This window comes from Bufo bufo, chromosome 3, assembly GCF_905171765.1.
Source record: "Bufo bufo chromosome 3, aBufBuf1.1, whole genome shotgun sequence".
NCBI classification, from domain to species: domain Eukaryota; kingdom Metazoa; phylum Chordata; class Amphibia; order Anura; family Bufonidae; genus Bufo; species Bufo bufo.
Genome location: NC_053391.1, coordinates 406,316,189 through 406,339,235, shown reverse-complemented (window position 1 = coordinate 406,339,235; position 23,047 = coordinate 406,316,189). Strand labels below are relative to the sequence as shown.

At 40.9% G+C, this 23,047-nt stretch overlaps 1 protein-coding gene across 5 annotated transcripts in view; it reads left to right on the top strand.

Moving 5' to 3' along the window:
- Positions 1 to 23,047, top strand: part of SPNS2 (sphingolipid transporter 2) — a 141,615-nt gene that overhangs the window by 62,112 nt on the left and 56,456 nt on the right. For all 5 annotated transcript variants that reach the window (XR_005777630.1, XR_005777629.1, XM_040424843.1 and 2 more), the window contains one exon: positions 14,700 to 14,836. Coding sequence is in view for 3 of the 5 variants with exons in the window: in XM_040424843.1 (XP_040280777.1) it covers positions 14,700 to 14,836 (137 nt within the window). In the remaining 2 variants the exon portion in view is untranslated. The remainder of the gene's footprint in view (positions 1 to 14,699; positions 14,837 to 23,047) is intronic.

Below are 23,047 nucleotides of genomic sequence, written 5' to 3'. Positions count from 1 at the left end.
TTATACAGAATACTAATATTGCATTGGGCTGAATGATCAGGGGGTCTCTTTCTCCATACACATACTACATAAATGTATATGTGGTTTCTTGGTTTTTTCACATCTATGTTGGACAGCCCATATTTCCATTCCATCATAGGAACACAAAAAATGGAATATAAGTCAGAGACGGATCTGAGACTTGATGGACACCAGTGGCGACAGATGGACCTGTTTGATCCAATTCTGATGGAATCTGCAACAGAATGCAGATATGAATTAAGCCATACAGTGATTTCTGTCTCGCCATGTTTCTAACAAAGTCCTTGAAGGAGTTATAATAGTTAAATAGAAACCGCAAGACCAACCTTGAGGGTGATAAAATAATAAAAGAAGTCATACTTAGGCTAGTTTCACATTTACGGCACAGCTTTTCAGCAGCCTGCCAGAGTTCTCCTAATGTTACCGGAATGCCTGTCAGCCCCATTAATTATAATGGATTCCGGCGGAGATCCAGCTGGATAAAAACGATTGCACGCAATGGTTATTGTCCGTCCGATTCCTGCCATTGTATGTCAGAACAGCCTGCCAAAGAGCAGAGCCACACATGTAAAATAAGCCTTACAATTTTTCTCCCCTGCCACTTCCTGCAACATGCCGTGGTCTTCCCCCTGGTGTTTGTTTTCCTGGCTGCAGCGGTAACATCCTGTACACACAGTGTCATCACTGCGGCCAATCACTGGCCTCAGTTCTGATGTGCCATATACTGCTGAGGCCAGTGATTGGCTGCACGGTATGCAGGGGATTTCACCACTGCAGCCAGGAAGATGACATCAGCACTCTCGGACTCGAGCATCCTGCTGGAAGCGGCACAGGAAAAAAGTGGTAAGTATGACTTTTTTTTATTTTATCACAATCACCTTTTATTTCCGGGTCTGCACCATTACCAAGACTATGCAAAAATTCACTGGTGTACTTTTACTTTTGACATTTACATTCATTGGCATCATTAAATGTCAGTGACATTGATATGTTTAGTACATCTTTCCTCCAGCTTGAACTCATATTGTACAGTGTCTGCAATCAGCCCCAACATATCCAAAGGATGTGACCTCAGTGCTGCCAGCTGCGCGGATGAGTTTTACGATGTATGCATGCACATCCGAGGAGTGGCGAAAATGCCCAAATCACTGTGGCAGCTCTCACATCTTAATTATAGTCCAAGAGCTCAAGGGAGTCTTGGTCTGATTGGCTTGATCCATTCAGCTTCAGTTCCTGCCAAGAAAAAACATCTGCTGACATGTTACCTCCTCTCAGTCAACATGCAGAATGTGGCGAACAGTCATGACATACATCTCACTGTCTGTAAGCTTAAGAAACCTACTTCCATTAGTAGTAATCTACTGGATGATTTTCTGTACAAATATATATCACGATAACTCACAGCTCTTAGAATTACTATTGTATATGTGACTGCCCACGGCAACTTGTCTATTCTACTCCCATTCATTGTTCGCATGTAACCCGTCACAGGATGTAAACGCCCTCCTGGAAACATTGTAGGGGCTGGGGTCATGGTGGGTCACCTTGACGTTGTAATCAGTCACAAACAATTATCCATCTCCCTATATTATGCAGCTTCTGTGCATTATTCGCTCCTCATTAAGTGCTTTTTGCATCATTTGTTGCTATATTTGGGTTACGTTATTTCCTGCCTATGCGTACAATGCCCATAGGATCTCACGTATGATGGAAGCTGACAAGATGTGATGTAGCTTACAAGATTATTAAAACCTCTTGTGTGTCTCCTGTCACTCATGCTCTCATTCGCATACATATTACGTATTCAGCTTCGATTTTCCACCACGCATCCACTGTGGCTTCTTAGGTTGATATGTATTTGCAGTAAGAACAGGATTGTATGATGGCGCTAGTAAATTGTCCTCACCTGATTATTGGCTGGAGCGTTACATTTAGATGTTTTCTTGACACCTCAATTAAGCTCACCGTGGAGAGCCTTCCACTTTCAAGGAGTCGTGAAGTTCTTGGCAATATGATCAGTAGCAGTGGAAGAAGAAATGTGAAAGGTTACCGCTTTAAATAAAAGCTGTCCAAATGATTCATCATTAAAAGCATTTGCTTGCACGCAACATGTCAGCCCCTTCACATTTAATATACCTTTCCGATTGTATTTATGTGCACTTCCCTACAGTGAATATCAAAGCATGGCGCTTGTTCAGGTCTCTGCCTTCAGATAAGCATCCCACTTTATTAGATATACATATCACTGGATGATATATATTAGAAAGGACACGTGAAAATGATTGAAATTAAGTATTATAGTAATAAATGGAATCTGTCACCAGCGATCTGTTTGCATAGACATATGGTTGTCGTTCACCCGATTAAAACAGTGTTTTGCTTTTGTTGATTCGAGGCTCCATTGCTGAGTTATTATACTTTTTCTTAAAATGCAGATTAAGGCTTTGGTGCAATGAGGACATCACCATTGCTCTTGTTGCACCCTGGCTGCTTTCATTGACAGGGCCAGGTAGTTCCAAAGCAACAAGGGAGAATCTGGCCACAGAAGGGGTGGAGCTTGGTTGCAAAAAGAGCAATGGTGATGCGTTCATTGCACCAAAGGCCTAATTTGCATATTAAGAGAAAGTATCATAACTCAGGAATGGAGACTCACTGGTGACAGATTCCCTTTAAATGGAGTCTGTCAGCAGTTTTGAGCCCTCAAAACTGCTGACAGAACTCTATAGGTGATGGGGAGAGTGGTGCAGACATACATTGAGGTTGCAGTTTGCATTACTGAGATATCAATGTTTTCCTCTTCCCGACTCAGCTACCAAAAGTGCCCTGGAGGTGGCCCCCTTTATTTTCAATGCCATGGGCCACTAGAACGGCCATGCACAAGGGAGGCCAGGAAGCATTCATTGCAGAGAGCCTGGGACACTTCACTCTCCTCATCATCTAACGAGTGCTGTCAGCTTTGAGGTCTCAAAACTGCAGATAGGCTCCCTTTAAATATAGGGATGTTATCTTCTTCTATATTATATACCATATGTCATTTCTGTGATGGTTCTTTATGTTCCCTAATGGTAGAAATTTCAACCAAGCAACGAAGAACCAAGATAAACATTTATATATGGAAAACTGCCAAATTGGAATAACTTATTTTCTTTGATTAAAAATGATTATGTGAATAGAGTGTTTAAGCAAAAAAATTTTCCCAGTATGCCCAATAGTGGACTCTTAAGGGTTCAGTAATAGAAAACCATTATATGTCCGTCAGTCTATTGGCTGGGATATTACTGCATGCATGAGCTCTTTACCAGACAGACTAGATGGAAAATTAGAAGGTGCTTGTATAGATTGATGGGTGAATTTATGGTGCACCTAACTATCTGGGATATTGGGATGGATATTTCCCGATCTCAGTGTATTTTCTGGAGTAAAATGTCTGTCTTAGGCTACTTTCACACTGGCCACTAAGTCTACTTTCACACTGGCGTTTTGGCTTTCCGTTTGTGAGATCCTTTCAGGGCGGTCCAAAACGGATCAGTTTTGCCCTTAATGCATTCTGAATGGAAAAGGATCCGCTCAGAAGGCATCAGTTTGCCTCAGTTCCGTCTCCATTCCGCTCTGGAGGCGGACACCAAAACGCTGCTTGCAAACTGAGCCAAACGTTTTCTCTGACACAATCTGGCACAATAGAAAACGGATCTGTCTCCCATTGACTTTCAATGGAGTTCATGACGGATCCGTCTTGGCTATGTTACAGATAATACAAACGGATCTCTTCATGACGGATGCATGCGGTTGTATTATTGTAACGGATCAGTTTTTGCAGATCCATGATGGATCCGCCCAAAACGCGAGTGTTTAAGTAGCCTTAAAGGGATTCTGTCACCTCGTATAACACAAATTCAGATTTTAAACCAGTCATGCTCCACAGCTTACCTTGAATCGGCTGTGCTGTTTTTTATTGTAATCCGTCCAGCAGTTTTTCAGAAAAACGACTTTTATAAAACCCTGAAGGTGCCCAGAGGGGCGTTATGTTCCCCTTTGTGTGCCCAGTAACGCCCATCTTACAGTGCCCAAAACGCCTTCCTCCAGAATCCCTAACCGCCCACAGCGTCTCATCCCTCTCCTCCCCCTCCCTGACGGCCGAGCGAAGTCTCGCGCGAGCATCGGACGTCACTGGGCTCGGCGCATGCCCAGCGACGACGATGAAGCTCCTGCCCTCAGTCTCCAGCAAATCGCACTGGCGCAGCCGGCCGTCAGGGAGGGGGAGGAGAGGGATGAGACGCTGTGGGCGGTTAGGGATTCTGGAGGAAGGCGTTTTGGGCACTGTAAGAGGGGCGTTACTGGGCACACAAAGGGGAACATAACGCCCCTCTGGGCACCTTCAGGGTTTTATAAAAGTCGTTTTTCTGCAAAACTGCTGGACGGATTACAATAAAAAACAGCACAGCCGATTCAAGGTAAGCTGTGGAGCATGACTGGTTTAAAATCTGAATTTGTGTTATACGAGGTGACAGAATCCCTTTAAAGCCAAGCAAGCAATATATTGGTGCAGATGAGAGATTATATGAAAATTTTCCAAGTCTCTGAGGCTTAGGGAGAAATCAGCACCTGGGACAGCAGAAATGTGAATGTCTTCAGCACCACGACAAGCACTCACTGATCTGAAATGACAAGCAGTAAAACTTGTATAACCTGTAAGGTCTGAAAAGGTCTACAGGAACGGTTGACGTTTACTAAGGATGAATGCAGTCTGGGAAATACTGTAACTCCCTTTATTGTAGGTCTCTTTAACCTTGAATGTGAATGTGTGGTTTTGTCATGTGGCAATTCTAGCCCTTCTGAATGTAGGGTGGTCCTGTCTTTGAACTGTATAGGATGAAAGATACTAATTTAGTGTATGAGATTATGATGATATGAGCTTCATGTTTAGTCCTGTTTAAGTCTATACAATGGCAGCGGATGTTGGCAGGAATGTAAGTTGGTACAAATCCTTGTAGTGCCCACTGTCACGGGTCACATCATGGTATACTTTATATAGAGATAGAATATGCTATTGCAAACAACAGTGAGAAGTTTATTAGGAGCTCCAAAGTCAACAAAAAGTGGGCGTGGGAGGAGGTAAGCCGCAGGGGGCCCAACTCATTTATCAACAAGTGCGCCTGAAAACTGGCACAAATTACACCAGAAATCTACTCCAGCCAATTCAGATAAATCTGGTTGTCTCACAGTTGAGACAATTGTTATGAGAGCACAGTCTACTATATACCCACAAACAGTCAAACCAAAATATAGGGGGTTATTTATCAAACTGGTGCAAAGTAGAACTGGCTTAGTTGACCATAGCAACCAATCAGAATCCACCTTTAATTTTTGACAGTTCCTTTGGAAAATGTAAGGTGGAATCTGATTGGCTGCTATGGGCAACTAAGCCAGTTCTACTTTCCACCAGTTTTGATAAATGTCCCCCATTATGCTTGCACTACTATGAGCTGCCCATGAGTAGCTGTCGAACACAAATGAAAGGTGGAATGTGGTTGGTTGCTATGGGCAACTAAGCCAGTTCTACTTTACACCAGTTTGATAAATGACCTCAAAAATGTTTGAAATGACTGGCTCTATAAACAGCAATGCCTGAAAACAATTGTTTTAATGTAGTAAGGAATCTATTATACCCCCCAACTATTGTTAAATATATCACAAATAATATAATGGGTATATCAATATATCACAATAACGATTGTAATAAAAAATATAAAACAAAATGTGATCCTGGTCCAATCGGCTGCCCACACACACTATGGCTGCTGAAATATACTTGGAGGTATATTAGATTCCTTCTTTTCATATTAGAAAATAGTTTTCAGGTATTGCTACTTGTAGACAGTTAGAACCAACCAATACCTCAGATAGCATTAAAGGGAACCTGTCACCGGGATTTTGTGTATAGAGCTGAGGACATGGGTTGCTAGATGGCCGCTAGCACATCCACAATACCCAGTCCCCATAGCTCTTTGTGCTTTCATTGTGTATAAAAACCGATTTGATACATATGCAAATTAACCTGAGATGAGTCCTGTATGTGAGATGAGTCAGGGACAGGACTCATCTCAGGTTAATTTGCATATGTATCAAATCGTTTTTTTTTACACAATAAAAGCACACAGAGCTATGGGGACTGGGTATTGCGGATGTGCTAGCGGCCATCTAGCAACCCATGTCCTCAGCTCTATACCCAAAATCCCAGTGACAGGTTCCCTTTAAACATAATCCAACTCCTACAACAGAACGAACTAGTAGCCCCTAATAAATATGCAAATAGTCTCGTATAAAATATAGCAAAAATGTTTCTTAGTATTAGAAATACATACACATAGGTGAAAACAGTGGGGGGGGGGGAAAGGCCCGTAGGACCTCAGGACCTCTCCACCACAAAACCCCTGGTAGTAGAGACCACCCAGGAGCAACTACACGTCACAGGCCCAAGGAATATACAATAAATGGTGCCAGCAAACAATACATATATATATATATATGCAGCCTGGTTAAATACAAAGTGTAAACATAATTGGAAAAAATGCTATACTTGTAAGCAAAAATATCCTACAATCCTGCATAGTGTGAAGACCATTTAAAAACGGAACCAATGCCCAATATCAAGAATGCATAGTAACAGGTCTGCACAGCAGGGCATAGGTACACAAACTGCATAACATTATAATGGCACTGGCAGCTCTAACAACATAAATAGATTACCCATATCGGACAGATGACCCAAGGCTCTCGGTGTACTGATAGAAACATAGAAACATAGAATGTGTCGGCAGATAAGAACCATTTGGCCCATCTAGTCTGCCTAATATACTAAATACTATGGATAGCCCCCGGCCCTATCTTATATGAAGGATGGCCTTATGCCTATCCCATGCATGCTTAAACTCCTTCACTGTATTTGCAGATACCACTTCTGCAGGAAGGCTATTCCATGCATCCACTACTCTCTCAGTAAAGTAATACTTCCTTATATTACTTTTAAACCTTTGCCCCTCTAATTTAAAACAATGTCCTCTTGTAATGAATCTAATGAAATGTAATGAATCTATGCCCTGCTGTGCAGACCTGTTACTATGCATTCTTGATATTGGGCATTGGTTCCCGTTTTTCAATGGTCTTCACACTACACAGAGGGGTTTTGTGGTGGAGAGGTCCTACGGTCCTTGTTCCCCCCATGTTTTCACCTATGTGTATGTATTTCTAATACTAAGAAACATTTTTGCTATATTTTATACGAGACTATTTGCATATTTATTAGGGGCTACTAGTTAGTTCTGCTGTAGGAGTTGGATTGCTACTTGTACAGCCAGTCATTTCAAACATTAAGTAGATTTTAATTCTGGCACACGGGATGCACCTCGTAATAATTCTGGCAGTGTCTAGCAAGCATAGGGCAAATTAAAGGGAACCTGTCATCAACTTTATGCTGACCGTACTGAGGGCAGTATAAATTAGTGACAGAAATGCTGATTTCAGCGCTGTGTCACGCATTAGCTAAAAGTAAGTGGTTGCTGAGAACCAGCATCACAATCATTGCAGACCGGGCCTGGAAAAGAGTCACATCCACCTGAGAAGAGTCCTGGTTACTCATGAAGTCCTGCTCTCCTGCCCACCTGCTGATGACTGACAGGCTTCTACCTAGTTTTCTCCCTTTCAGGAGAGAACTGACAATCATCAGCAGATGGGCGGGAGAGCAGGAGATTATAATAACCTCAGGTAGATGTGACTCTTTTCCAGGCCCGGTCTGCAATGATTGTGATGCTGGTTCTCAGCAACCACTTACTTTTAGCTCATGTGTGACACACCGCTGATATCAGCATTTCTGTCAGTACTTTATACTGCCCTCAGTACAGTCAGCATAAGGTGGATCACAGGTTCCCTTTAAGACTGGTGTACACAACACTAAAAAACTGCAGCAATAACACAGGTGCCCAAAAAATTAAGGGCAAGCGTTAATTTGTGCCTGTAAAAAAAAAAATCCTGCGCAAAACGCATTTTGGTGATAAGCAATTGATCGGACATCTATTTTAAGTAGAATTTCCTGCAGTTCTGAACACTATGTAAAGGCCTGTCACACCATAGGAGTGTATTTATCTTTGTGACAACCTGCATATGAAATGGCCTCATCCGGTAACAGTTCAGGCCGTACCAATTTCAAGCATCTTAAATATGATGCAGATTAGTTCAGTCATAGCCAACAAGATCATGTCATTCAAAGATCATGTTATTATTAGCTTTTTAAACGTCCCAAATTTCACTTCCCAAAGGGTTTCCATGGACAGTATGTTCTTATCGACAATAATTAACCCCTACTATGTCTGGCATTGCCCATTAACATACTTTCCAACTGTTTGGGCACTGTTGAAGTTCTCACAATGGGTGTGACATCCCAGCATAGCTATCATTAGTCTGCAGCATTGTATCTAGTAGATTAGGGGCCATCAGCAGAAGACGAGGGTGTGACAGCAAGTCTTTTCCTCCTTAGCATGGCAGTACTCTATCTGATCAGCTTGGTCATAGTTCTTATTGATCTCAAAGCCCTAAAATTGGGACTCCCCAGAAATAATTGTCTTCCACAGCATTTGATTGTTTTATTTTTATCCTTTCTTCACTTCCCAGCATTTGTTTTTTTCCAGTGCATAATAATCTCAATGGAGCAGTAGATTTTTCCTTTCATGTAGAGTATGTCAGGATTAGATGTGTGTGCAGGGAATTGTTGTGTGTGCTCCCAGCAATCCCCATTGTAGCCATTATATGCTGCTGACTCAGCTGGTCAGGGCATCCTTTCAGGATATCCTCGGTGTGTCTGGGGAATATGTGTAGAAAGAACTGAGCTTCAGAGAGCAATAAGTTCACAAAGTTCACAGGCAATATTTCTTTGTCTGATATGTATCCTCGGACACACCCAAGCTCTGATTCAGCAGCTTTACCTGGATATTAGCTGCAGAATAATTGGCCTTGTCATCAATACTATAAGTGGCAGGATATATGATATGTGAATATTGACTTACCGGGGTTAGCATAGGCTGTTGGTCATATTTAGGGTGATGTTTTTCACAACCCTTTTCCCCATTTTTTAATGCTCCCTGATTTTACCTTAAAGTCCTTTTTTTGTGGTGGGTGCATTTTTTCATTGTGTTTGAGCATTTTTAACATTTTTATGCATGCCTTTTTTTCAAAGTTTTTCCAGTAGGCTCCTCTACAGGACCTGAAAAATAGCATGCATGGCATTTTTTAGAACACAAAAGCACACAAAAAAAAAAAAGGAAGAATTAGGGCATGTTCGCACTCCACTTTTTTTGTGCGTGGATTTCCATTTGGATAAAATCATTGAATCCACACATATTTTTGGAATTTGAATGTGGCAGATCCATTCACCGCTTTAGCCAAATTCAGTGGAGCTTGTCCGTAAGTGGACCCACGGCTTCTGGCAGTATCCACACGGAAGCTGCACCAAGAAAGCACATGTTCTTTCTTGCCACGGTCTGGAAATCTGCACTGAAATAAACCGCAACTGGGTGAACTGTAGTCCGAACTGATGATGACAAAAATGGAAGGTGATTTCCTTGTGGATTCCGCACAGTTTTTGGCATGGAATATGCATACAAAAAAATGCCATGTGAACGAGCCCTTGGAGTTATTTTTTAGGGTCGGCAAAATCAAGCCTCTTATCAGTTCATGTTACGTTTGAATGTGTTTATGTAATAAATGCATATACATATAATATACAATACAATAAATTATATATCAAATACAATATAAGCTGAACCCTGCCCACTCGAGCTTTCATCCTATAAGTAGCAGGGTAGATCTAATGTGTTAACATGTGGAGCGATTGGTGACTGACCCCAGGCTATTTATTACCTGTTACCTATCACCTGCTCACCCTATTTGTTATAAAATTTAGATATAATTTTATCACTAATTATTCTTATCCTATGGAATGTTCTTGTGTTGGATTATTTAGAAGACAATATTTTCTAATGAAAATTCGACATCTCTGAGAAGTGTACCTTGAAATAATATAGCCGTGCTATAGCTGGTGTGCCCTTGTAAATAGCCTATTGTCACAGTGTACTGCACAGAGAGTACATTCATTCAAAGTACAATAGATGTTCATCAGGCTAAGGACAATTCTCTTCTGGTAAAACAGGACTGGTATGTTTTTTAGAGAGACCGGATCACTGTATGTATGAGGGTGGATTTCCTTTCTGGGATTTTACTTGAGATTTGATTCATTCTGACTTCATATAGCAATAATTGACCAGAAGCCATCACTTTCAACTGATGATGATCTCTGTCATTGTAGCAAATCTGACTTGCTACCGGTTGTGTCAACAGACAGCTTTACCATGATCAGAATAATTGACCTCCTCATATTAGACCAATCTGTGCAATAAAGGAATCATTGATGGCCTATTGAAAATTCCTCCTACATAATCCCAACTATTAAAATAATTGATTTTCAACTTTGCAGCATTAGAGGATGTAATCCCAGAATAAATAATACCGGTTATTAAGTATTTGTATGAATTTCAACCCATTAACTTGTCTTACTTATACATAGCCCACATCTGATAGCCACAAAATTGGGTTTCTGTCTGTTCCTATTCCAGATAGGAGCACTGTTAATCGTTGCTGCTTTGCTTTGAGAATTAATGAGAAGAGCTAACACATCCATCACTTGTCCATGAGTGCTGAGTGTATTTGTGGCATGCAAACTGTTGAAATATACATTAATCTTTCAAGCTGTTTGCCTTGGTAGAAGTCCCAATTTGCCTTTGACCTCTGAGGCTTCATGAAAATTCTTCCCAGCCGGTGTTAAGCTTTGTGTAGAGTGTTCCAGACTTTGGTTACAAGATTAGATAGCTATCTCTTGATTACCTTGGAGAGGTGCAGTAATTGGAACTTCTTTTAAGAATATCCTGTCAGACTTTCATTGAGATAGACTTGATACAGCGAAGCGGAATTAGAATCAAGTTAGCCAAATCCCAATATATTTATAGAGAGAACTTGAGAAGTTGTAAAGCTTAAAATCATATCATCCTGGCTGAATGTTGAGACAAGGCTTCAGATGCCTCTATTCAGGAAAGAATCGTCTAAATGCCTTCACATGGTATTTACCTTCTTCAGCAATGCTGTGTGCACAGACCATATTACAGGCCTAGAGGTATTCTGTAGACTGACATCTTGTACACCCGCCTCTCGCCTACAAAAATGCCTCTAGGGTAGAACACCTCTGTAATGAGACATGTGATGCTGTGATCCCTGATTGCTTCTCAAACATACGGAGGTCCATTATGGGCCCATAGCATGCTATGGATGACGTGATCAGGATTCTTGTACCGTGAGTCTCGTATACATCCATGTGCACAAGACGTAACGTTAAAGTCTGTTTTCTGACCTTTTTTTTATCTGCAATATCATCCCCAATATCATCAATAAAGTTTAACTGGTTTTAAATTGAATAAATAGGCCATAGTGGGAAGTTATTGGCTCCAAAGGCAGCTAAATCTTTTCTTTTGCCTGGGTATTTGCGGCCCACTATGGTATTAGAGCCTTAGGCCACTACAGCAGTGTTTCTCAACTCCAGTCCTCAGGGCCCAGCTCTCGGTCATGATTTGAGAATATCCCACAGAATGAATACTTGTGGTAAGTCCTGATGCACTGACACCAATTATATCACCTGCTCAATACTAAGTAAATCCTGAAAACATGACCGGTAGGTGGGTCCCGAGGACTGGAGTTGAGGAACCCTGCTCTAGAGGATGCTCTGGTGAGCCAGTCCGGCCCTGGCCACAGATGTAAACCTAAGCTAATACTTTAAGGTTCTCTGTAATTGGGGTACGACCACACAACAGCTGCACCCGCAATTACAAACCTTGTTATAACCAACAGGCAGGTATACCATCATTAGTCCTAGACCTCCATTGACCTTTCCACAAATCTAGCCTTCGCTCGCATTTATACATAGTATACCTTTGCTGACAGTTTTTCTGTTATTTAAAAAATGGACAAAAAAGAAAATTGACAAGAGATGGTCGCATTAAAATGTGAGAATTTGGTGCATGATCTATATATTAGGCTCAATGAAACCACATGCAACTTTCCTAACTTTGTGATCCCTGCTCATACAACAGGTCCAAACAGGCATTATAAAACTGTCAGTTATAGACCTAAGACGAAAATAGCCTAAGACAGTTGTTATCACGTATTAGCATTTACTCCTCGAGCACATAATTATATATGCTCTTATGTTATGTAAGCACGTAGACAGCGCTGGTGAACTTCATTTCTGTAGATGGTAAAAATATTATCACAGTTTCAGAGTGTGGGCTGTCAAAACAAAGAACGGTGTACTTTTCCCCCCTATGGAGTAGATTTCTTCCTTACTATCTCTGAACTGCTTAGTTACATAAGCTGTTCTGTAAATCCAGTGCATCTCTTTCCTTTATGTTGTGTCTTTGGGCGCTGAAATCTGAAGTGTACTGCTTATAGTCAACACAGGGCCTTGATCGGCAGCAGACAACCTGTTAACGCGTAAAACATCTTCATTACAGGCAGTTTTACTTGCTTTTTGAGTTTTCAGTAGACTTATTGCTATTATTCAGGCTGGAAAAATTGAGATAATAATCAAGAAGGCATAGAACTTGTTAAAGAACTTACGAAATTTCCAGTAAATAACACTTACGGGGCAGAAACAATACAGTCACCTTAAATGGAACAGTATACCAGACCTCCCATGTGTCCCTCCTTTGGAGGGTCAGTCCCTACTTTTGACCCAAGTCCCTCTTTGCTCCTTAAAAGTCCCTCTTTTTGATCTGAAGTCTAGCTTTGCATTATTACATTTAGAATATTGATCCAGAAGGCATTTGTTTCATTCCTATCTGTATATTACAGCCCGCCTTGTATATTGCTTCATTATTTGATGCTATTTGGATTTTTAGACATTTGTATATTCAGATCATTTTTGCACTATTGTGTAAAAGAAAACTATTGACATAGATACAAAGGAACAATGAACTATCAGTGTCCCTCTTTAACCATCCAAAAAGTTGGGAGGCATGCTGTAGACTGCATTTAATATCAACATCTTGGTTGATTTCCCCTATAAGGATCAAAGAACATAGTGAAGCTACTTACCAATGTAACTAGTGTGTGTGTGTGTGTGTGTGTGTGTATATATATATATATATATATATATATATATATATTTATTTATATATATATTTATAAGAAACACATCCAAATACACTAGCTATGGCAGGAACCATGATTCAGGTTCATAGCATAAAACACTAAAGAACTCCAGCACACCTTGCAATTCAAATCCTTAAGGTGGTTTATTCACCCCTATTTATGCAATTTTTCAGTCCTAAAGAACCTACTGAAATGTGAAATTCTATTACCACATCCATAGTAGCTCGTAAAAGGTCCAGAGGTTGAGGGAGCTCACAATGACAGTTTTTTATTATTATTATTACAATTAGTTTTACAGTCAGCAAGCTGTAGATCGCATCCGTGGTTTTATTATGGGGTCTATGAATTCTAAATATACTCCTCTCTAATAACATGAATTTGCCAAGGAGTAGCCCAGGATTTACCTTTACCTTCCCTGTCCTGAAACCACCTGCATTCCCTATTCTGTAATAAGATGTATATTTCGTCTAGACAGTAACAATCTTAATTATGTGCTGCAGGGCCATCATTTTTCTGGGCATGCACAGTTTCAGTTGTCTGCCTTATTTTCCGTGGACAGCTGCTTTACATTCAGGAACACCACAGTGTTAAAACAATGCAAACCTACATATCGTCGGGGACGGTTGGACCAGCGTGTTCAACCTTTAGGCAGGACGTAAAATGCTGCAGAAAAGATCTGCTGCAATAAATGTGACAAAAACCACATGAATTATATGCATTTTTGCCATGGAAATGGCTGTGGATTTTACTCTCTCCTTTGCAATGGTTGAAAGCCGAAGTGATCCACAGCATAACTCCACATACAGGTCTCAAATCCGAAGCCACCAAAATCTCATTAACTTTGCAACCCTGCAGATTTGCCACATGAAAATTTGTGGCGGCGAGTCCGATTGGCTGCAGCAGTGACATGGGCTCTAGGGCTGTGTCGCTGCTGCAGTTGTGTAAACACACCCAGAAGCTGACCACCTGGGCGCTAATGCAGAAAACGGCAGGGGATTAAGTGGTGAATAAGATCTTTATTTTATTTTATTGCATTTAGGGGCTTTGGGGAGATCTAACTAAATAGGACAACCCCTTTAAGCGTCCAGTTAATATTTGCTACATCTGTATGCCATGTCATCTATTAATTTACTGTATTGTGGAGAGGTAGCAAGTAATTTACAGGAGATTCAGCTGACTCACGAGGCAATTTTTATGTATTTAATATGTGATATTTTATGTGAGTTCATTTTTGGTTGTATGTCAACATGATGTTATTTCTAAAGATTAAGACTCTTCTACTTTATCTACAACAAAAACAACCATTTGTCACTGTAGCGACCCTGAACCTTTACATGCGTTGGTGTTTTTTGTTGACTCCTTCAGTAACTATGGTTATGTATTCAGTACGAGCAATAATTATCAATCACTAACGCTTAACTTTTCTTTGGCAGTTTTCATCTGTAGCTTCATGGTGGCAGCTCCTATATTTGGTTACTTAGGAGACCGCTTCAACAGAAAAGTGATCCTGAGCTGTGGGATATTCTTCTGGTCGGCAGTCACCTTCTCAAGTTCCTTCATCTCTAAACAGGTAGCGTATGAATTGACTGAACTGTGCAATGGTAAAAGCACACTACTCATCTTGTATCACATTGGCCAGGAACGAAATAGTCACTGTAGCATAGTCTTCTTTATAACCGCCCCATGCGTCGTGCCGACATATGGTTTATATTACGTTATCGAAATACTGTCATGAAGGAATGTACTGATTTTGTCTTTGGTTCCAAGCTGTACTGAAAGGTCATATGCTCCAATTACACTAATTAATGTGGAGGCTGTGGTCTTAAAAATGTGAACAAATTAAAGTTTTAACAGTGTAGGAGTTTTAGACATCCCCATTTGATTGCTGCTGTTTTCAGCGTAGTGCACTAACTGTAGCTTGAATAATCAGGATACCAGACTTTACGGGGGTTTTCTGGTTTGCATCAAAATCCTATAAAATGATAATTTATGGAGGTAGCTGTATGTAATGTATTTCTTTTACCTTTATAGCTCCTATCTTCCATTAAAGGCTGTGGTCACATGACCATGTCCGTGCAGCGCTTTCTTATTTCCTTTAATGTTATGTCCATACAGAGTTAGGGATAGGGGAGTGTCTATGTAGCTCGCTGGGTGGGAAGAGCTATAAACTAGTGTTGTTAGGAGGAGTGGCAGTAAAAGGAGAAGGGCATCATGGGTTTGGTTGGATACAGCAACAGGAAGTACTACATACAGGATGGAAACCAGAGTGATTTACGTTCATCAGGGATGGCCAACCTGGGACTCACCAGCTGTTGTAAAACTGCAACTCCCACCATGCCCTGCTGTAGGTTGATAGCTGAAGGCAATCTGGGCATGCTGGGAGTTGTAGTTTTGAAACAGCTGGCAGCTGGAGAGCCGCAGGTTGGCCATCCCTGACGTACATGGTAAAAATAGGTGCAAATAAAAAAAAGGGGGAAGATGTACATGAGGTAATCAGCTGCAAGACCATATCTGTTAAAACCATAGTAATCCTTGAAACACTTTTTTCTTTTATTTTTGAAGTATGGCCGTTTTTTTCCCCAAGAAAAAAGAATCATATACTTGGCTATTTTCAAAAAATGCATGCATCTGTTTTGTGCAGACTGTTGCATGTATCTGTCAATGGTATATTTTGGTCCATTGAAACCTATGGGTACCCTTCAGAATGTGTAACAATTTTGTCCAAGACTTCCTTTTCACTTGTGTACCTGTCGATAGATACAGTGTCAAACATTAAGTAATCTAAAATGTAATTATAAGCGTAGGTTCAAATCTGCACTAAAGGTAATATAGGAGTCTGTTCCTGCAGAGGAAGAGACTATCGGAGTTACCGTATCCAGCATAGCTGGATACCACCAGGTCCAAAGGGAATCCGGTAGCTATCCAGCATAAATATCAGCTTTTGGCTGGACAGGTATGAATGTAGCCAAGGAAAAGTAATTATTAGATAAAGCTAGTATCACATGTATAAAGGTCAGCTAGTTCTAGGATAGGCATAGCTATAGGGAGTGCCGAGGTATCAGGTGCATCCAGGTCTTGGTGCCTCAGGGAGCCCATAGGTCCCTCTGCCACATAAGGAGATACCAGTACTATAAATGGCACTCGGTAGATGGGACCCTGTCACAGATTATGCATTGGGCCCCAGGAGATTCAGGTTACACCTCTGAATGGCTTCTTTTGTGTGAGTGGTGAGCACAGAGAATGTGAATGTGAGCTGTTTACTCCTATTCAAGTCAACTTTACAAATCTTCTCCAATACCGGTAATACCCCCTTATAAGTCATATTTTTAAAATATTTGCCCAGCGAGTTAAGGCACATTCTTAGACACTAATAAAATGTATTTGCTCAGCTGAAAGGGTTACACTGAAAGTATTGACCTGGATCGGGTGAGTGCACTGTAGTGTGCTAGCACACGTTCCTGGTAACTGCTCTTCTTTGTTTTCTCAGAATCCTCCTTTACACGGCAGTGGCTCAGACTTAGTTTCAGCCTGTCAGTTTCTCTTTTGTAGTAATTATGACATAACCGCTCCAGAGAATTACAAGGCTACATGAGGTAGAAATGTGAGAGTTGTTACATTCCTACAGAGATTAAGTAGAACGCAGAGAGTCCCCGCCATTCTAAAACCTTTTCATTTTAATATTTGCATTCCTGGTGCACGTGTTTGTCACACCCTCCTGTGATGTTTCCTGCATGAATAAATCTATAGTCCTTTGTTTTAACATCCAAAAGCTCATAGCAGCCACTGGTTACACCGGTTACAGTGCCAAGGTTATACAGCACCTGTGCCCGAGGTTTTCCTCTCAGCTGAGTTACACAGAGGTTATTAATTTTAGAAGGCTTAAAAATGATCTCACAAGCACAGTCATTTATTCAGCTTAGTAAGGGTGGAACCCACCCACTGGAAGGCACAGGTTCTAATGTAGAACGTAAACTGACCATACACCTGGGACCAGGTGACTATCTAACATGTATGGGAGTCTTCACGACGTTTCTCTGATCGTTTTCTCTCAGGAAGTTAAGCTGCTGCCAGAGGAGTTTGGCGGCAATTTCCTCCTCCTCTTCCTACTGAGAACACATGAGCATGCATGTGTGCGAGGGGATTGGGAGTGATACCGGTTGAAGAAACAAGCATTCCTACTTTTATGGTGATCTTTAGCCCAGCATGTTCAACAGATGACCAACCAACTTGTTATTACTAGCTGCTTCAGTTTATCCCTTTCATTGGTTATATCATTTCATAAGTTCTTACTGACAATATGGCCTGTCTGTGTAATGAAAACCATATAGAATAGTAATACCGTGTTTAGACGCAAGTTCCTCATAATCTGCTGCACATCACCCGATGAACGGTCGCCGGGTGAAATGAGCTTTTGTGCTGACACCTCAATCATCATTTCTGTGCAGCAGATCTTGCAGTGCAAACAGCACTCTGCTGCCCAGAAACAATCCAGTTGTTTTAGGATAAGCAACAACAGTAGCCATTGCTTGTCCTTATACTGTGGAGACTTAACGTCCACTAAGAAGCAGCCAATTCTCGGGAAAGAACACTTTTTTCCAGACAATGCAATAAATAGTAGACAAACACTTGTTCTATTTGGCCAGATTGTAGGACCTTGCTGTAAAGTATCCTGTTAATGTTCTACAGAATTTAATTTGTCTCCAGTGTGAAATTTGTCTTCTCCCTACAAAAAAATGGAAGCAAAGAAGTCTCCAACAAAGGAGAAAAGGACCATCAAAACATGTCAATACATGACCTTTGTTCATGGGTACCACATGCTCTTGAATGAGTGCTAATCAGATAATGAGACAGCAAACAACCGGTGCCAACATTATAGTGAATATTCCATTAGGTGGCTACTTGAATACATATTTTTCAGTTAAATATATCCACAAGGTTACCGAGGTTGTCCGCTTTATTTTATATTGATGACCTATCTTCAGGATAGGTCATCAATGTCAGATCAGCGGGGTCCAACTCCCGGCAGCCCCGCGGATCAGCTGTTTGAAGAGAAGGCAGCTCTCATATTAGCGTTTCCTTCACATCATTGTTTACCTGCTCACCGTCGGAACCGCAGTGGAAACGGAGCCATCCCATTAAAGTTAATGGCATGCTGAGATGTCATTACACCTGCTCACCATTACAGTTGCGATGGTGAGAAGGTAAACAGTGAAGAGAAGGTAGTGCTCATACAAACATGGCCTTCTCTTCAAACAGCTGATCATCAGGGGTCCAATATCGATGACCTATCGTAAGGATAGGGTATCAATATAAATAAAGCGGACAGCCCTTTTCAACATATAACTATTTAGAAAGGAGTATAAACCAAAACCCAGTAATCTCTTCCCAAATATTTAAAAAGAGAATGGCTGAAAAAAAGATTATGAAGGAGATTGTAGGTCAATGTTGCAAAAGCTTTATTAGCAAATTTATTAAAATTCTTTGCTGCTGGATCCATGCTGTTTGAAAACTGAAACATTTATCTATAGGGAGTAATTTATAGTATAATGAAACAGCTCAGTCAAGAAGGATAAGAGGGTCCTAAATTTATGATTTATGGTTGGCATACACATTAGACTACGGTTGGGCAAACTCAAGCAAGGAAGGTAACCCAGCACCCAGAATAAAAGTTCTTTCTTTATTTGCAACTATTAAAATCCAGAGAACACCACCACCACCACCACATGAATGCTTACTCTCCTACATGTTTCTGAAACAAACAGTATAGCGTTATAAGTGGAAATATGATATGCAGTATAGCTGGAAATATAGATTGAACTTACCTTCCTTGCTTGAGGTTGCTGTGTTCGTTTAGGCTAAAAGACATTAGTGCATCCGATTCTACAAATCGCTTGTGATAAACTGTGGAGCTGGTTTTTTGTCTGTTAGTTTTGGGCAGAGCCGCTGGTATCAGTGGGTCTGGACAACCAGTTAATGTGTATTAAAGGCACAGCCAATGTTCTTTCATCAGATGTTGGGAAAAAATGGATTAGACATGTTGAATTTCAACTTGCCCGATCCGTTGATCAAGTTGTCTGATAGTAGAGGAAGAATCGACTGCTATCAGATGTTGTGACCAGGGAAAGCACTCTGTATCCATTCATATCAATTTCAACCCCATTGGTTTTCTAGAGCAAAGAGAAATGGTTACCCTCCTCTGTTACCTTAATATGCAGGGAATGAGCATATGGATAGTGGATGAAATCAGGATATAGACATTATATGAGTGATGTTATCACAGTAGCATCTGACCCTCTGTCATCATAAGTGATTAAGCTTCAGGTCTTCGTGCAGGTCATCATACATTGTTCTAGATAGAGGATATCATGGGCTGAAACGCACACCTCTCACTCAATGCTACTCAGTCATACTACATCTGGACATCTTTCTCCATAAATCTAATTCTAGCCAGCAGTGTGCACAGTTTATTTTGAATGTAAATCTTCTAACACTCCTCCATTAAGCTCATCACAACCAGAGCCAGCTCGGAACGCATGGACGGCATCTCATCATCTCATTTCTCATTCACTGTGAATGTTCTCGGGTTTTATTTGTCTAAATGTCCCAATTTAATATCCTCAATGAGCTGAGGTTTTTTTGTGAATTACATTATCTGAAATAAGCACATTTTCTCACTGTGTTATAATTTACAGAATATACTGTGTGAGGATCACATAAATGCTCTTCCTCCAAAATAAAAACAAACTTGCTTATTGCCGGTGACAATGGAGCTCTGCTATTTCATTAGCCCAATTCCTGTGTGTACTTTATATTATTGTTTTGCTTGGTACATTATAATCATAGTGGGTATAATTAGAGAACCAAGTATTCCTGGCCCAGCCTATGCGTCTAGTGATTTTATCAACCTGTGCAATCAATTGGAATTCTAAAACTCCTATGGGCACATTGTAATTTGGTCGATAGATCTATATAATTTAGAGTGTGATCTGTTATTAAAAACCTACACCATAGTCAAAAGTATAATGATATCCACACCACACAACCTTATGTGCTTGTTGAGAATTTCAGTCCATTTCTTTTAGTAATGTACAACATTACACCATTTACACTGCCTGACCCTGTCAATCAAAGTGCAGAGGCTGCGGAAGTTATAGAGAACAATACCTCATATGGAATCCAAGAGAAAAAAAATCATTGGGGTCATTTATTAAGACCCCTTGTGCTAGCAGAGGATGCACAAAAGTTATGTAGAGGTGTCGGCCTCTACATAACTTAGGAGCATCCACCGCCTGTCTAAATCTATGCAAGCTCCCTTGCTGGTGTAGATTTAGATCATTTTCTACACTTAACACAGGCATAGAAAATCATAAATAAGATGGGCCTGCAAGCTTGTCCCTTTCCCTGCCCATGCCACGCCCACTTTCTTTTAGACCTAGGGTGAGCAGGGAATTTTTAGTGTATATCTGTCGCAGATTCGGCCACCAGTCCCCTTTTCGACCGAATCTGCAACAGATATATGCCAAAAATTGGCGTATATCTGATAATAAATGACCCCCCAATATGCCTATGTATAAAATAGGAGGCATGTGCATGAGCCCTTAGGCTACATGTAGAGCCAAAAAATGGCACTGGATAGTGGTTGTGCAACAAACTGCTGTGGGTTTGGAATACTCACTTATGCTCAGACCTAGGTCTTACTCTGCAAACTGGTACTGCACCCACTATATGCGCCCTTAACCTCCAGTTTATACAACTTGCCAATCTACCATACTCCATAGAGTCCTTTTTAATGGGTGGAGAACTTGTTTTTACTAATTTACTAATTTCTACTAAGACTCTGAGTTATTGTTTCTGAGCAAGCATTGCTGACTTTTTATATTCTAAGGGCCTTTTTACACAGGATGAGGATTGGACCAATTATTGGGATCGAACACTCCTGCGAACGCTTGTTCCAGATAATTGACCTATATAAAGGTGCTGGTGATCCATCTTTTTTATGCAGCACATTTAATCATCATTTATTGGCATCACATCTTCATGTAAACTGGCGACAAATAATGAATCTGTATGGGAACAAACAATCAGAGTAGTGATTGTTTGCCCACATATATGAGCATCAAGTATGTTATCCTGCAGACTCTCCGGAAGAAGCAACTGGGCTTCCATTTTGCCATATCTCTTTGGTTTGTGTATTTATACACATCATTTGTGAGCAAATCTATCTTATGTACTATAAGTTAGTTTTGCACTTTATTAGCATATACACTAGTCTAAAGGCTGTATTAGGCAGTTTTCAGGAGGGAAGTGTTCCATCCCATCAATTCTCTTCTCGTCAGCGGAGGAGACAGTTGTTATAACATGCAAGGATCTCCTCCACAGTATGGGGAGGAATGATCGCTAATGCCATCTGTTCTGCCCAGCAGGGTTAGAGAATCATTACAGATCAAGTCTGCCTCAGTCTTTGTATTTCTGAAGTGTTTAGTGTGGTTATAGCACCATCTAGTGGTGTTAAGTTGTAATACACTTTGTTTTTCCTGTTACAAACAATACTGCATTGTGGGTGGTGCACTGCATTGTGGGAGTGCAAAGCATTCTGGGAAAGAGAAGTCTCCAGGACACAGTTCAGAGCTGTTCTATGCATGTCTCCTTCTCAAACTCCACCATTCTTGTAAAATCATATCTGGTGAGAGATCTACCTTTGTTTCAGGGACATCGTGTTATGCAGAGCTGTTCAGTTAGTCGAAATTGTTACTCAGAGAGTTGTTACTACTGTTAGCTAGACATGTAATTCTATGTATAGGCAGCCATTTTACCATGTGCTTTTACTGTTAATGCAAATGTTATAGTACATGCTATACTATGCTTTATACTTATACATGCTATTTGTATTCTTGTAGTTTTACCACACTTGTACAATATCTCACTCAAGCGCATCGCGCAGAGAGTACAACCTGTTGACCAAAAAACAAGTTAGACTACAAAGAACAGTCCTCTTTTTTGGAAGACAGGAATGGTTTATGCTGAATGTCAGACTGCACAGTGTATGAACGTGTATGAAGACAGAACACCATCTCTCATCTCCATACTGAATCATTGTTTGCTGGCAGTAGATGGTGTTTACACACCACGATCTACCTCTGGCAAACGATTTTTAAACCTGTTGAAAGATTGGGTTATCGGCGGCAGTATGATCTGGCAGACTATATGTATATATATAAATATACTATATTTATTTTTTTTTGGCTTAGTGTGGCTTTTTGTAAATTTTGGGGTATTTTGTGGCACCACATTAGTTTCTTTAAAGGCCCTTTTACACTGCTCAATTGAGCAGAGGATTGTCAGGAGGGAAGTGTTCCTTCCCGACAATCGCCTACTTGCAGCTATCTCCTCCTCAGTATGTGGAGGAGCGATCGCTAATACCATCTCTCGCCCCCATACAGAATCATTGTTTGCTGGCAGAGTACTATATTTTTTTTTTTAAAGCCTGAGGAGCATGCTTTCTACACCCGTGCAAGAAAATTGTACAGCGTGCCACACAAAAAACGTGCACTAGGTACGGTCCATCGCAGGCCCTCTTCCAAAGAAGAATGGCCCCCCCATAAACCTTTCCCAGTCCCTCCGGGCCAGAAGGCTCCTGCAAGGGACCGAAACAAAACAGGTAACCCCCAGCCAAAGTCGGGGGTACACCCAGACAACCCTCAGCTGAGGGTACGCCACGTCTGTGGCTCCGGTCTTCAACCTGGGCGCCACCCCAGGTGTAGCACAGAGCCTCAACTGCTAA